The 13,685-nt window shown below is 37.4% G+C and overlaps 1 protein-coding gene across 1 annotated transcript in view; it reads right to left on the minus strand.

Moving 5' to 3' along the window:
* LOC148358594 (alpha-2-macroglobulin-like protein 1) overlaps nt 1–13,685 on the minus strand; it is a 67,065-nt gene that overhangs the window by 51,054 nt on the left and 2,326 nt on the right. Inside the window, exons 2-4 of the mRNA XM_088346330.1 lie at nt 10,599–10,779; nt 5,852–6,008; nt 1,694–1,746 (exon numbers count right to left, since the gene is read on the minus strand). Coding sequence (XP_088202456.1) covers nt 1,694–1,746; nt 5,852–6,008; nt 10,599–10,779 — 391 coding nt within the window. The remainder of the gene's footprint in view (nt 1–1,693; nt 1,747–5,851; nt 6,009–10,598; nt 10,780–13,685) is intronic.

Below are 13,685 nucleotides of genomic sequence, written 5' to 3' on the forward strand. Positions count from 1 at the left end.
TTGCCTCTAGGTGTTGCCTGTGCTCCACCATGAATCATTTTTTTCTGAAAGATACTAGAATTTCCTACAGTTATAAAAAACTAACTTTGTGTTCTTTGAGTTTTAATATGAATTACTAATCCCAAGAAAATTGATTCAATAAACCAGGCCGATACCACACACAATTTATTAACACAGAGAATTAATGATTGGACAAAAAGGGGAGGTGAAGGCGCCGAAGATTATGGGAGGTTTCGACCGCTGACAGTCTGCAAGTTACTAGCATAAACAGAAAGTTTCCCGCTATTATGCTCGTCGATTTGGGGAGATTCCCTTGTACAGAAATGAAAACGCTCATTCCCAAGAACCAGCAAACATGGTGTTAAATTTGAAACCGTCCTCTTACTTTTTGTAGTGAAGAGATTTGGTCTCGTGCTCCAGATAGTCGCAATGTATGGCCCAAGTGCTGAACTCAAGGCCGCAGGGCAGGCTCGAATGGCCGCGCCATGCGGATGATGCGCGACGAGCCAGTCAGGGAGTAGAACTAAATACCTGCTATCGCTCAGCCACATCATTTCATATGGACCAGTGACGCTTAACCAGATCATTATGGGCGTGATCTTAGATAACTGATACACTCAGCATCGGGTGATGGTGTTTGAAATAAACTTGTTAGAAAGCCAAAGAAGTGAGAAATTTGCATAATGTTCTGTACTTGAGAACCCCTCTCCAATTGACATAATTACGTAGAGTGAGAACATTATTTTATCGATACATTGCTTTGGAAGTTTTCAGTACATTCAAAACTTCATGTTATCAGATTTCATTATGGTACATAATGAATCGGTACGTTCGGGAACCATCCAAAAGTGGACGCTTTTGTTCCATCAATGCCAAAGCAAGCCACCCGAAACAAAGAAGTTTGAAGTAATATTTGTGCTGGGCTTATTCACTCTATAATTTCTTCATCAATAAATCAACATAAAATATGACAAAATATTTACAACTAAAGGTATGTATTCACTGAAAATTATATTAAATAAATATAAACTCCCAAGGCTTGTGGAGAGTGTAAGCCTGACATTGGAATGTTTGCACAGGCTTCTGGTGCATCCTCCAACTCAGCATTCTATCCTAAACTACAAAAAAATAATACTTCAGGATTGCAATTTTAAGATGTTTAATTTAATCTGTGCTTCAAATTTTCTCTTTAAAAATTTTAAATGTAATTCTGAGCTGAGATATTAATCTTATTAACCCTTATTCTTGGAAACACAATAGTAATAATGATTGAGTTAGTATTAGGGTTGTTGTTACATAGCTGTTTTTGTTCAAAAACAGATCCAGTAGATATATTCACCATGGGGTGAAACGTTAAAGAAAAACAAGAAATCCTTAATTCCTTTTGTCAGATGTTCACAGTGCACCGCAAATTGTCTCCCCGCTAATGGAAACTTGTATTGATTCGGATGTTTGGGTCAAATGCAGTGTGAGGTAAATGAACTCCGACAGCATGTTTATCACACTACTCCACACAGCGCTTCACGCCCACGCTGGCTTCAAAAAAACAACTAACACATCTCCGTAAACCTCCCACTCATCATCATCAAAAATAGAGGCTTGCTCTTAACATCTACCAGAAATCACACCAGACAAATGGGAACCATTGCATTCAGCTTTGAAATCCCTTGAAAGACAAATTATGAGAACTTACCAGACGGTCCACTGGGATGAAACCCGAATCCATGGTAACAATTCGGAACCGCACTAGAAAAAAAAAATATCTTAAAGCACTCCATTATAACCATCACTAAAGGTAAAATAGTGTAATCATATAAGGAATAATGGACTTCGTTTTTACGAATTTAGCATAAAAACAATATTTATCAAGGTGGAAACCTGATACAGAAAAATCCCTTTGCAAAGTACCTTATTTATACGTGTATATTTCTTTTATCCAAAAAATAATTTATATTTTGCATGTCCATTGTACACAAGGTTTTACCATAGTATATTACCGTATTCGTGCAATAATACCATTAGTCTAAAATTATTGCTGACAACAATTTTAAAACATTGGATGTAACAGGAATTGAACCCGGGTCGCAGCAGTGAGAGCACCAAATACAAACTACTAGACCTGCAGTGATATAAATGACATACAAAAAGGCATTTAAATGGAACTCTTCGATCGAGAGAATGGAAAAAACAAAGAAATCCTCCTGAAATATTTAAATAAACCCAAAAATGCACAAGGGAAACAACTCTTTGGTGCAATTGATGATGAATCTGACATTGAATAACATTAAATTAATAATTTTCCGTTGGTATTGTGTTCGTAATCTACGTTGTCAATGAATTATTTTAATAATGGCTGCACATATTCAATGTTCGTCACTTGCAATGCATAGTTTCACCTGAAAAAAATTAAATAAAATTTTATACCGATTTTTGATAAAAAAAAATAAATAGGGGTGTGCATTATACGTAGGTTTTGGTTGTATACGAATAAATACGGTAACTAAAAAGATAGAGGATGTTAACACAAATAGGCCAAAAGAGAATCAGTCAACTAGTGAGAAGAGGCAAGGCAGGTTGTGCCTCTCCTGACATTATGGGAATAAGAAATTACAAATACATTAAACGGTTAAATGTATTCAATGATAAAGTTGTTTATCATTTAACGTCACAATTGTATAATTTCCTTTTTCAAAATCACTGAATTGTGTATATCAGAAATATTAATTCAAACAGTATTACTGTGTTGAGCGTCTCCAATTAAGAGTGAGGCACGCAATTATCTTAGCTCAAAACAGAGGGTGATAGGGAGTCCAAAGATTCTGATATAGCTCAAACCTCAGTCTCAAATGTTAGAACTAGTGATAGGATTAGCAAGCATATCAAAGCATTCAGTATTTTCTTTTTTTCTCTTTGCATTACGTTTTTTTTTTCTGTAAAGAAGGATAACCTGCCGGGTTTTAATTTTTTGCCTCGGATCTAATTACTTCTATCACGGACACGAATAACTGGAGATAGATGGTGGTTGTGATGCATGACGGGAAAAAAAATATATATAAATACAACCCAAATTTTTATGTTGGCACCTTTAGCTAGTCCAACTTTAGCTAATCCAACCACTGCTAATTTAACAGAAGCAAACCAATAGCAGAGGGGCTTTGAAAAAAACACCAGATTATTATGTCCAATAATATTCAGACAATTGTGTACTAATGAAAAGGATAATTTGAATATTATTATGATATACTATATAGTAAAACGTTGAGATCACAATATTGTTTCTGTCTTATTTGGTTATTGATGCACTTACAACTTATGCCAGTCATAATAACAACACTAGGTTGTTATTATTATTTTCCTGTTTATCCTGACATTTTTTTAATCTTATTTTTCTCTTTTAAGCCTTTAATATGTGTATATAAGTCCCATACCTTATCGCGTTGTAAACAATGTTCACTAAGTTTATCAATGACAATAAAGACAATCCTAATTATATTAATATCTCATGTCAATTGTTTTCACAAAAGTTAAGACTGTTTTGAATTCGAAAGCAGGTAAATGGTATGGGACATTTGTTTGTCATCACACAGTTGTCATAGTGATCACTAGCAAGCTAGTTTCGATCATACCTGCTTTTATTTCTAATAGTCTCGGAAATATAGTGAGAAACTACCACAAGGTAAGCTTACATTGAAAGTGTTTCAATAAAAACACTTTAGCGTTAACACAACCAATACTACAAACATAACAACAAAGACTAATGTTGCCCTGAATAACTGTAAACAAGTTAATGCTTGATGAACCAATTCACCTCTAGCCAATCTAAAATGGATCTTTGACATGTACAAACTTCTACAGCAGCGTAGGGAAAATTGATCCTTAACATCAATAGCTGTCAATGGCTGCCAAGCTAGAATGGATCTTTGACCTCAATAGCTGTCTATGGCAGCCCAGCTTAAATGGATAAGTATTCCTTTGCTTAACTGCCTTTCCACTCATATTTTTGTTAAAGGCAATATTTGACAATTATACTTACATGCATTGGTGCAGGGGATAAGGACTTCAATTTTTTTCTTTAAAAATGTATGGCAAATCACATCACAACATAACCCAAAGAGGGTTGAAGCTGAAGGATGCTACAGGTTAGCAGTTTGTTCGCGGTGTCCTTTAGTCTGTAGTTTAAGTCCATTTGAAAAGCTAAAAATACAAATTACTACTGTCTATTCAAGCGTATAACATCGTTTTTAAAAACATTGCTATAGGGAGAAACTACCACAATGGGTTTCCCATTGAAATACTAATGCCAGGTTCTGATTTGGGAATATTTTTTTCACACAAACTTCAAATTACTCAAAGCAACACGTTATTTCCACTCTTTGAAAAAAAGAGTTACTTTAATAGAAATTGATCTCACTTTTCTTACCTTCTCAATGTTTTAATTTGTCATTTTAAAGGTGGTAAAAATAGAGGTAAAAAGTGGTAAAAAAAATATGCATGAATTGAAAAAAAAGTACAGGTACGTGAACCAGTATTTTTAAAAATACCCTTAGGCAGAGAAAATTTGAATTTATCTTACATAACATGAGCCTCACATGTCAGCCATGTTTCTGCTATGGTGACCTGCATGACGGTGTCAGATCGGGGGATGGTCTAATTGTGGCCTGTGCAGTCCTTTAAGACATTTTGTGATTAAGGGCTATACACATAAACCTGATTTGACTTCTCTTTGGATTTTACGTCATCATACGATATTTATATTCAATCTTGTTTCGGCTGAACTCTTTCCCATAATGCTCCATTCGAATTTTGTACACTGTGGCACTGTGATTAAAAACAGTGAGATAATGAGATCATATCGAATGACATTACCCATCACGAGTGAGTGTAAGATCGAACGTGAGATCGACTGATGGATCGGTGCAGCGTCTGCCATCATGCAGAACCTGTACTGGTCCGCTGTGGTCTCGATTTACCGGTCAATCTTCGTTCCTACCCTCCCCCATGGTCATGAACTGTTGGTCATGACCAGAAGAGCATGATCCTGGATACAAGTGGCTAAACTTTGCAGGGTGGTTGGGGTCTGCCTTAGACATTAGGTGAGAAGATCAGTCATCCTGGAGGTACTCTCTGTAAAGCCACTGCTCCCCCGAATTGAGAAGAGCCAGTTGAGGTGGCTTGGATATCTGACAACGATGCCTCCTGGACGCCTCCCTCGGGAGGTGTTCCGGGCATGTCCCACCGTCAGGAGGCCCTGGGGATGACCCAGGACACGTTGAGAGACTAGTCTTTAGGCTGGCCTGGGACGCCTCGGGATACCGTCGGATGAGCTGGATGATGTGGCTTGGGATAGGGAGGTCTGGGATTTCCTGCTGAGGGTCAGGGTTAGGGTTAGGGTCCCCACGACCCAACCCCGGGGATTGGTTTAAGCAGAAGATAATGGATGGATGGATGCCCTTTCCTATGTCATACATAATTCCAATGGCCTAACGCTTAGGATTCAGCATTCTCACCTGCGCGATCCAGGTTTGATTCCCTTTGCATCCAATGCTGTGTAAAAGTCAGCAGTATTGGTTGACTGATCAATCATTGCTTGAATATATACTAAACCTTGAGTTTATGGGGTAAAAAAGGTGTGTATACATGAATAAATACAGTACAAACAAAAAATAATGCAACTCCTCTTTCTTTCTGTACAGCCCCGTACCGAACGGCTCATAGTCCGGTACAGGACCGCAGCCCAGTGGTTCCTGACCACACACTGTCTCATCAAGTCTTATTTCAAAATGACTTTGGGATTCAGGAAAAAGCATAGTTTTAGAAAATAAAACAGATACAAGAACCTGGTGGCACTCACCAGTCTGTCCAGGTTTGTAAATAGGTTTATCCGTTTGGATAATGTGGATGTAGGCAGGAGACTCAATGAGGATTTTGGTCTTTTTATTCATGGTAGCGCTCTCCCCTTTCACCGTGACATTTATGGTTGCCACAGTTCTAGTACGCACTGCTGGAACCTATTGTGCAAAGAAACACACACACAAAAGACAAGAGATAGATTGTCAACTGAGGGAGGTGAGGAATGAGAAACAGATGTCACAGATCCTTGTGCAAATAGGACCATCCTGATTTCAAGAAGCCCGGTGTCAATTACTCCATACTTGCAAGCATATGTTTTCGGTTGAAACGCTAACGGAGAGGTTATTACATAACAAAGGGGCAGCAAGCGGTTACAAAATTTGTAAGGGCCGTTTCAGGTTCATGTGTGTTGAGGGACTAAATCGGGGGTAGGGAATGTTTTCCAGAGGAATGCAGGTACACTGCCAGTAGAAAGCGTCCTTTGTTTAATCGCAGGACGAAAAACGGCAGAGCGATACTGACACGGATAGGGTTCAACTCAAGGGAATGGAGTGAAATCAAAAGCTATTATCGTGGGCTGATTGGGGTCACCCGGGCGGTCGTTGAAAAGGAGCGAGGCCCTATTTGGTTGCATAACAACCCACTGTGGTGAGCAGTTATTTGCTAAAGAGCTGTACTGATAGATCATTTGCTACATTGCGATGGATTGTCAATTGCCGTATTTTCCGCACTATTGTTACAAGGAGCACCCACCAAAAATTGTCTTTTGTGATATTATTTTTTCATATATGGGGCGCACCAGACTATAGGGCGCATGGAATTAAAACTAAAGGTGGGCAGATGGATCCAAATATTCATATCATCAATACTGAGCGAGTGCTTTAGTCGGATCGATACTATTGTCCTGAAATTGATACTGTCTCCACAACTATTACCATAATAATGTTTTTAGTGTGTCATAATATTATACCCATATTATAATCTTAAATTTGATCCATTTGGAGTTCCACTTTATTTCACTACTAGTATTATATTCAAAATACTGTGCAATAAAAAGGTACCATATTTTCTGGAACATATGGCGCACCTGATTATAAGACGTTCCTTTAGAAACACCCCCTGGTGAAAGATTTTTTTCATAGACAAGACAGATTGAACAATAAGGCACATGGGGTTAAAAATGATATAGATAACAAAAGTATTTCATGGAATATAATTATCACGACTATTTAAATAATTAAATACTCTATATCAACACGTTGCATTGGGTATCTATGTATTATATTTCTTTTACTTTATTATTGTTTTATTTTCAACACAAGTATACTGCTGGAAGTATAAATAAAGTATCTATCTATCTATCTATCTATCTATCTATCTCAAATCTATACATTCATAAATAGTTACTGTAAGTAAGAGCATTTGGTTGTATTTATGCATTTCAGAATGTATTTACCGTATTTCTGGCTCTATAAAGGCCCACGAGACTATAATGCACACTTTCAAATCTCAATTTAGGGGTTTTGGGGTCTGCCTCATAGTTCAGAAAACATAATATTTTAGTTGTCACAGTTGACAATCTATCCATCTATCTATCTATCTATCTATCTATCTATCTATCTATCTATCCATCTATATCTAGATAGATAGATAGATCTATCTAGATATAGATCTATCTATCTAGATATAGATAGATAGATCTATCTAGATATAGATCTATCTATCTAGATATAGATAGATAGATAGATAGATAGATAGATAGATAGATAGATAGATAGATAGATAGATAGATAGATAGATAGATAGATAGATAGATAGATAGATAGATAGATAGAAACAGTCGTCATTGAAGTATTTTATTTTTTATATAACGTTAAAGGTTTGTACATCATATTGTTTACACTATTTGTACTTTGACTTCATTTTCAAAATATTGTGACATGGAAGGTAGTATAATCGGCATGGTTATGTTTGTATTTAGGTTACCTTGTTTGTTTGTTTTTGTTTGACTCTCTTGACTTTTGTTTTGTATATGGTTGTATACTGTTAAAAGTTTTCATGTTGTTATTTGATTTAAAAAGAAGACAATTTTCATTCCGTTTTTATCGTGACTATAGATATCCATGCAATAAGTATTAGTCTTGGAATTAGCATACTATCATATATCTATTCAGATTAAATCAATACTAAAATTTCCAGTGTCGCCTACCCCAATGAAAACTACACACGGTGAGAGTTGCACAGAACATAAACAGTGTATATTTGTGCATTAATTGATAAGTCTGATTCTATCAGCTAGACTCCCCTTAATACAGACAAATTACGTAATATCAATAGGTTTTATGTCATCACACTATTTTAGACATGGGCCAGGCCATGAGAATATTTTTAAGACATTAAACTGGTCCATGGTACTTGGGGGCCACTGAAATACACTATTGTATTGCAGACTCTCTGAACTGAATAAAGAGAAGGGCATTGTGGGAAGTAATAAGATTGTCCTAAAATATATAAATCAAAGCATGGCTGCACATATTTAAAATGTTCTTCACTTAGAATGGTTAGTTTGACCTGAGAAGCATTAAAATGAAATGTTATATCAGTTTTTAATGTTTTTTTGTTAGCTTAGTTCATCTGTTGGTTTAACATCAGGTGATGGTGTGCAGCCCTTTGAGACATTTTTGTGATTAAGGGCTATACAAAAAAATGTGACTTGACTGTAATATCTTGTCACGGTTGCCATTGCGCCGAATTGGCCCCGCCCGTGTGGCGCCAGCTGTGGCCCGTTGACAGATTGGCTTTCCGTCTATTTAAGCTCAGTGCTCTCACTCTTCCTTTGTCAGTCAGTCAACGAACATCTGCCCCACAAGACATGGGTTTTCACTCTGCCGTTTCCTGTTGGTATTTCCTGTCTGGTATTGTTCCCGTTTATTTTGTCCTGTCGTTCCCGTCTAGTTGTCGATATCCTGTTTTGATATCAATCCTGTCTGTTCCGACCTGACGGTATTGACCCCATCTGTCCGATATCTGCTCAAGAAATTGGTATCGATCCCGTCGGCCTCTGGCTTCCTATCATTCCACGCTAGACTACTGCCTAACGTGCATGACTGCCCATTTACCGTAAAATAAAAGGCTTGTGTGAGAAACGTCACGCATTTGGGTCCTGATCCAGTTCCAGTTCATGACATATTTGGTACCATCACTAAAAATAGTGTGTAAATGAAATAAGACTTAATGGCGTTTCATATGATGTCTGTTTCCCTAGTGATCTAACATATTGGATCTGGTGCTCTTCCCTCTTCAGGTTTGAATCCTGTTGCAATCAATGTTATGCAAATGTAAACATCCATTAATCCAGTGTTTTACAACCAATTTAGTGTGTCCCGTGACACCTTGTCTAGTGTGCCACAGGAAATTGCCCAGTTTTATTAGTATTTTTTTTAAAAACATGGATTTCTGCCATTGATCGCTCTGCTGTAACATTCATCCATACCAGTAGGTGGCAGCATTTAATTTATCCCTCTTCATAAAGCAATTATCTGCTCATGAGACGGAACAGGTGCATATATTGATCACTTATTTTGTTTTTGATGAAGCTTTTTAACATTTTCCAACAGAAAATATATAAATAAATGGAAAGAACTGTGCCTTGTGTCAAAAAAGGTTGAAAAACACTGCATGAATCTCTCCAGAAGCCTGGTGGTTATAATGGGTAACGTTTCTCACAAGTTTATTGATAGAAAGACGAAAGGCAGCGCCCGAGATCCGGTGCTCGCTGGACGCAGGAAGCAATCCGCTCACACAATCGGATCGTGATCCGAATACGGAAGTGGATCTTCCCTTGCGGGAGATGGCGGTGTCGAGGATGGAAAAAACTGGTCGATAACCAGGACAGGAGAGTAAAAATGTGGTCGGAATCAAAAACGGGTCGTAATCCGGGAAGGGAGAGCAAACGTAGTCGGGGTCAAAAAACAGGTCGTAGACAAGCGGGGAGAAAAGGAACGGACGGGTGGAAAACATGTGTAAAAAGCGGGACCAACGGAAGTCAGATTTAAAGTGCTTGCCTTGTAGAAACAGAGTTTCGCAGACGGACTGATAACCGGTGAGTGAAAGGACTGGGCTTAAAAAGGACGGGGAACCAATCAGGAAGCCAGCAGCGGTTGGCGCCAAACGAGCGGGCACAGGTGAAATTAATCAGTCATCATGACAGTATTTTGTCGTATTTTTGTTCAATTTCAATAGTAGGATTTTTGCAGAATTTCTGAAGTAGTCTTGGAGTATTTCTGGAGTAATATTTTTTAGGATTCTTGCAGAATGGTAGTTGTTTTTTGGAGAAGGATTTTGTAGTGTTTTTGGAGCATAATTGTTGTATTACTGCAGTTGTATTTTGGAGTATTATTAAGTATTTCTGAAATATTCTTGCTGTATTTCTGCATTATAATTGTTGTAGTATTTCTCTATTGCACTCCCTTTGTAAAATAGTGGAACTTGGAAAAAACATTGGTAGAGAAGCAACTTATCAAACCCAGAACCATAGTATCGATCTGATCCAAGTATTTACTTAGTATTGATATTAATGATATTTGGATTTGTCTGCCCACCCCTACTATGCAATCGTTGTCAGACATCTTTATTAACTGATCGATAATTGCACAAATATGGCCATACATTTCCAAGTGTGTCTGCATATGGCCAACTTGGAGTCTTTGGATGCTTCTCATAGTCAGGAAAATGCGGTACAAACTGACCTGAAAGTTCAAGCACTGGTAAAAGTCCTCTTTGATATCTTTCTCCAAGATGGTGGTGCTGCTAGAGTCCATCTCCAGGGTGATACTCAATCCGATGGGTTCTGTTGGCCCTGCGATGATGGCACACAGTGTTTCCTGAGATCCTCCTCTGGCCTGGGAGCTCACCGTCACGGCAAAGATACTGCACAGGTAGACGTAACACAAACATTATTTGAGGTAAAAAAAACAATTATTTTGATAACCTGTTGAAAAATCAATCGGCAAAATTAAAAATGATTTTGATTACAGTGGAACCTCGGTTTTCGAACGCCTCGCAGTTCGAACAAATCGGAGTCCAACCAAAAATTTAGAGAAATTCTTGCTTCGCCGTTCGGTCAAAAAAATCGGAGTTCGAAGGCCAGTAATGCGTGAGTGCGTACGCTAGGGTGCTATGCTGAGCGGCGTACTGTTAGCGCATGCGGACGTGCTTCGTTTTGCTTTCGCTTTTAATATAGGTGTACGTGTTTTAGCCCCTAATTATGCATCTGAAGAAAGTCAGTGCAAGCAGCAAAGTTGCTACAGGTGAAAAAAGAAAAGTAGTGCGTACAACTATTGCATTTAAGAAAGAAATAATAGCAAAATATGAAGGAGGTGTGCAAACGCCTTCTGCTGACCACCACAAAGGTAAGAAATCCTATTCATAATTCTTTTCTTTATCCTGTTTTTTTATTTTTACACGTTCATGTTAGCGTATTCTTTTGTACGGAAGATTACAATAACGCGAACGGACGATTAGCCTGGGTTAGCTTTAAGTTTACGTTAAACATTCAAGGTAAACATTCAGGGTGTTGGAACGGGTTAAAACGATTTACATTATTTTTAATGGGAAAAATGATTTCGGTGATCGAACAAATCGGTTTTCGAACAGGGTTCCGGAACGGATTATGGTCGAGAACCGAGGTTCCACTGTATTTCCATCGAGCTTATTTTCCGCACTATGGGGCGCACCGGTTTTTAAGGCGCACCCCCCAAAATAGTCTTTTTTCATATATATTTTCATGTATCACGCGCACTGTACTATAATTTGCATGTGACTAAAATCACAGTATGAGCTTCTGTATTTATTAGTCGAAAAATGACGCTGACCAAAATATAACAATATTTGCAACAGGAATCAAACACAGGTCACGACAGTCAGAGCTTGAGAATGTAACCACTACACCACTAATGATACAGATGACAAAAGAAAAGGCATTAGATGATCACATTATTATTTACTCAGTGCCAGTAATGAATGTTAACAAATGGAGAAAACAGAATACCGTCCTGAAAGATAAAAATAAACGCAAAAAGCACAAGGAAAAGAACGCTTTTGTGTATCTGATGATTTGCATTTATTCCCAAGTGTTTTGTTTTCATAAATCCCCTTGATGGATTAGCATTAAACATGTACATAAATTCTTAGGTGTGTCAATAGATAAAACATGGACCACTAAAACGGTACAAAGAATCATATTGAATTGTTTAAGAGTTTTTTTCATCCATTCTCCTAATAAAGCTATTTAAAAATGTATGTGGTTCTGTGAAAGGCAGAATGAACTCATTAGAAATATTGAACTCATCTCTTCAGATCAATTAACCAATCAATAATTAACCCCGGATATTGACTACACCGCCATAGAATTTCACATATAGAACATAATTCAAATTGTGCCAAAAAGTTGAACTTAACATGATTGTAACAATGTTACATTTTTACAAGAAGATAAATATCCTTAAATAAACTAAAAATACAACGAATAGTCAATTATTTGTCATAATTGTCTCTTGTGTCATTGCCATGTCATCCTATTGGCTTAATTATCCTGGTGATGGTGCTGTATAGCAAATAAACCCAGCACAAAAATGATTTCCACTTTCTTTGTTTCGGGTGGCATGGATGGAACGACGGCGTCCCCTTTTGAACAGTTACTGGTTGTATTAATTCACCATGTACCCTAATGAAATCTGATAACATGAAGTTTTGAATGTCATTAAAACATCCAAGGCAATGGATTGATAAAATAATGTTCTCACCTTACGTAATTATGGTGATTGGAGGGACATTCTCAAGTACAGAATATTATGGAAATTTCTCACTTCTTTGGATTTCTAACAAGTTTTTAGCAATTTCAAACTCCATCACCCGATACTGAGTGTATATCTAAGACCACACCCATAGAGGCATGATCTGGTTAAGTGTCACCGGTCCATATAAAGAGATTTGGCTGAGCGATAGCCGTTTTTCTTTTCTTCTGGCTGGCTGGCTGGCTGGTTGGTTGGTTGGTTGGTTGGTTGGTTGGTTGGTTGGTTGGTTGGTTGGTTGGTTGGTTGGTTGGTTGGTCACGCATAAGCTTAGCATGTGGGCCATATGATACAACCGTCCGGAGCATGAGACCAAATCTCTCCGCAACATCAAGTAAGAGGACAGTTTCATATTTAACACTATGTTTGTTGGTTCTTGTGAATGAGCGTTTTTTTTCTCTACAAAGAAATCTCCTCAAATCGACTAGCACTATAGCGGGGAACTTTTCTTTTGTGCTAGTAACTTCTAGACTTTCACTCTCATAATCACCGGCGTCTTCCCCTCCCTTTTTTTTCCTATCATTAATTCTCTGTGTTATTATATTGTGGGTCCTATTTCAATTTACCTGGTTCATTGAATCAATTTTCTTGGGATTAGTAATTCATATCAGAACTCAAAGAACTCAAAGTAATAATGTAATTTTATTTTTTATCAGTGTAGGAAATTCTAGCATCTTTCAGAAAAAAAATGGTGGAGCACAAGCAACACCTTGAGGCAAATTTGTTTACTGAATGTAGTAAAGAATAATTTGTTTCAATTCGAATTATTTTCAAAATTAAAGCTAGAAAAATCCTTACTGTGCTCAAACTCAATTCACCTAGTGAGTTTGGATGATGCCTAGCCACCTTAGGTTTTACCATTAAAAGTTATGAATCTTAAATATAATGATATACGATATTCAGTATTACAAGCGGTAAAGAAAACGCATCCAATAAAAAACAATAATGATTTGAATTATACACACAACTGCTTGACCTATCATC

The sequence above is a fragment of the Urocampus carinirostris genome, chromosome 10, assembly GCF_059441175.1.
Source record: "Urocampus carinirostris isolate Australia breed hairy pipefish chromosome 10, RoL_Ucar_1.0, whole genome shotgun sequence".
NCBI lineage: Eukaryota > Metazoa > Chordata > Actinopteri > Syngnathiformes > Syngnathidae > Urocampus > Urocampus carinirostris.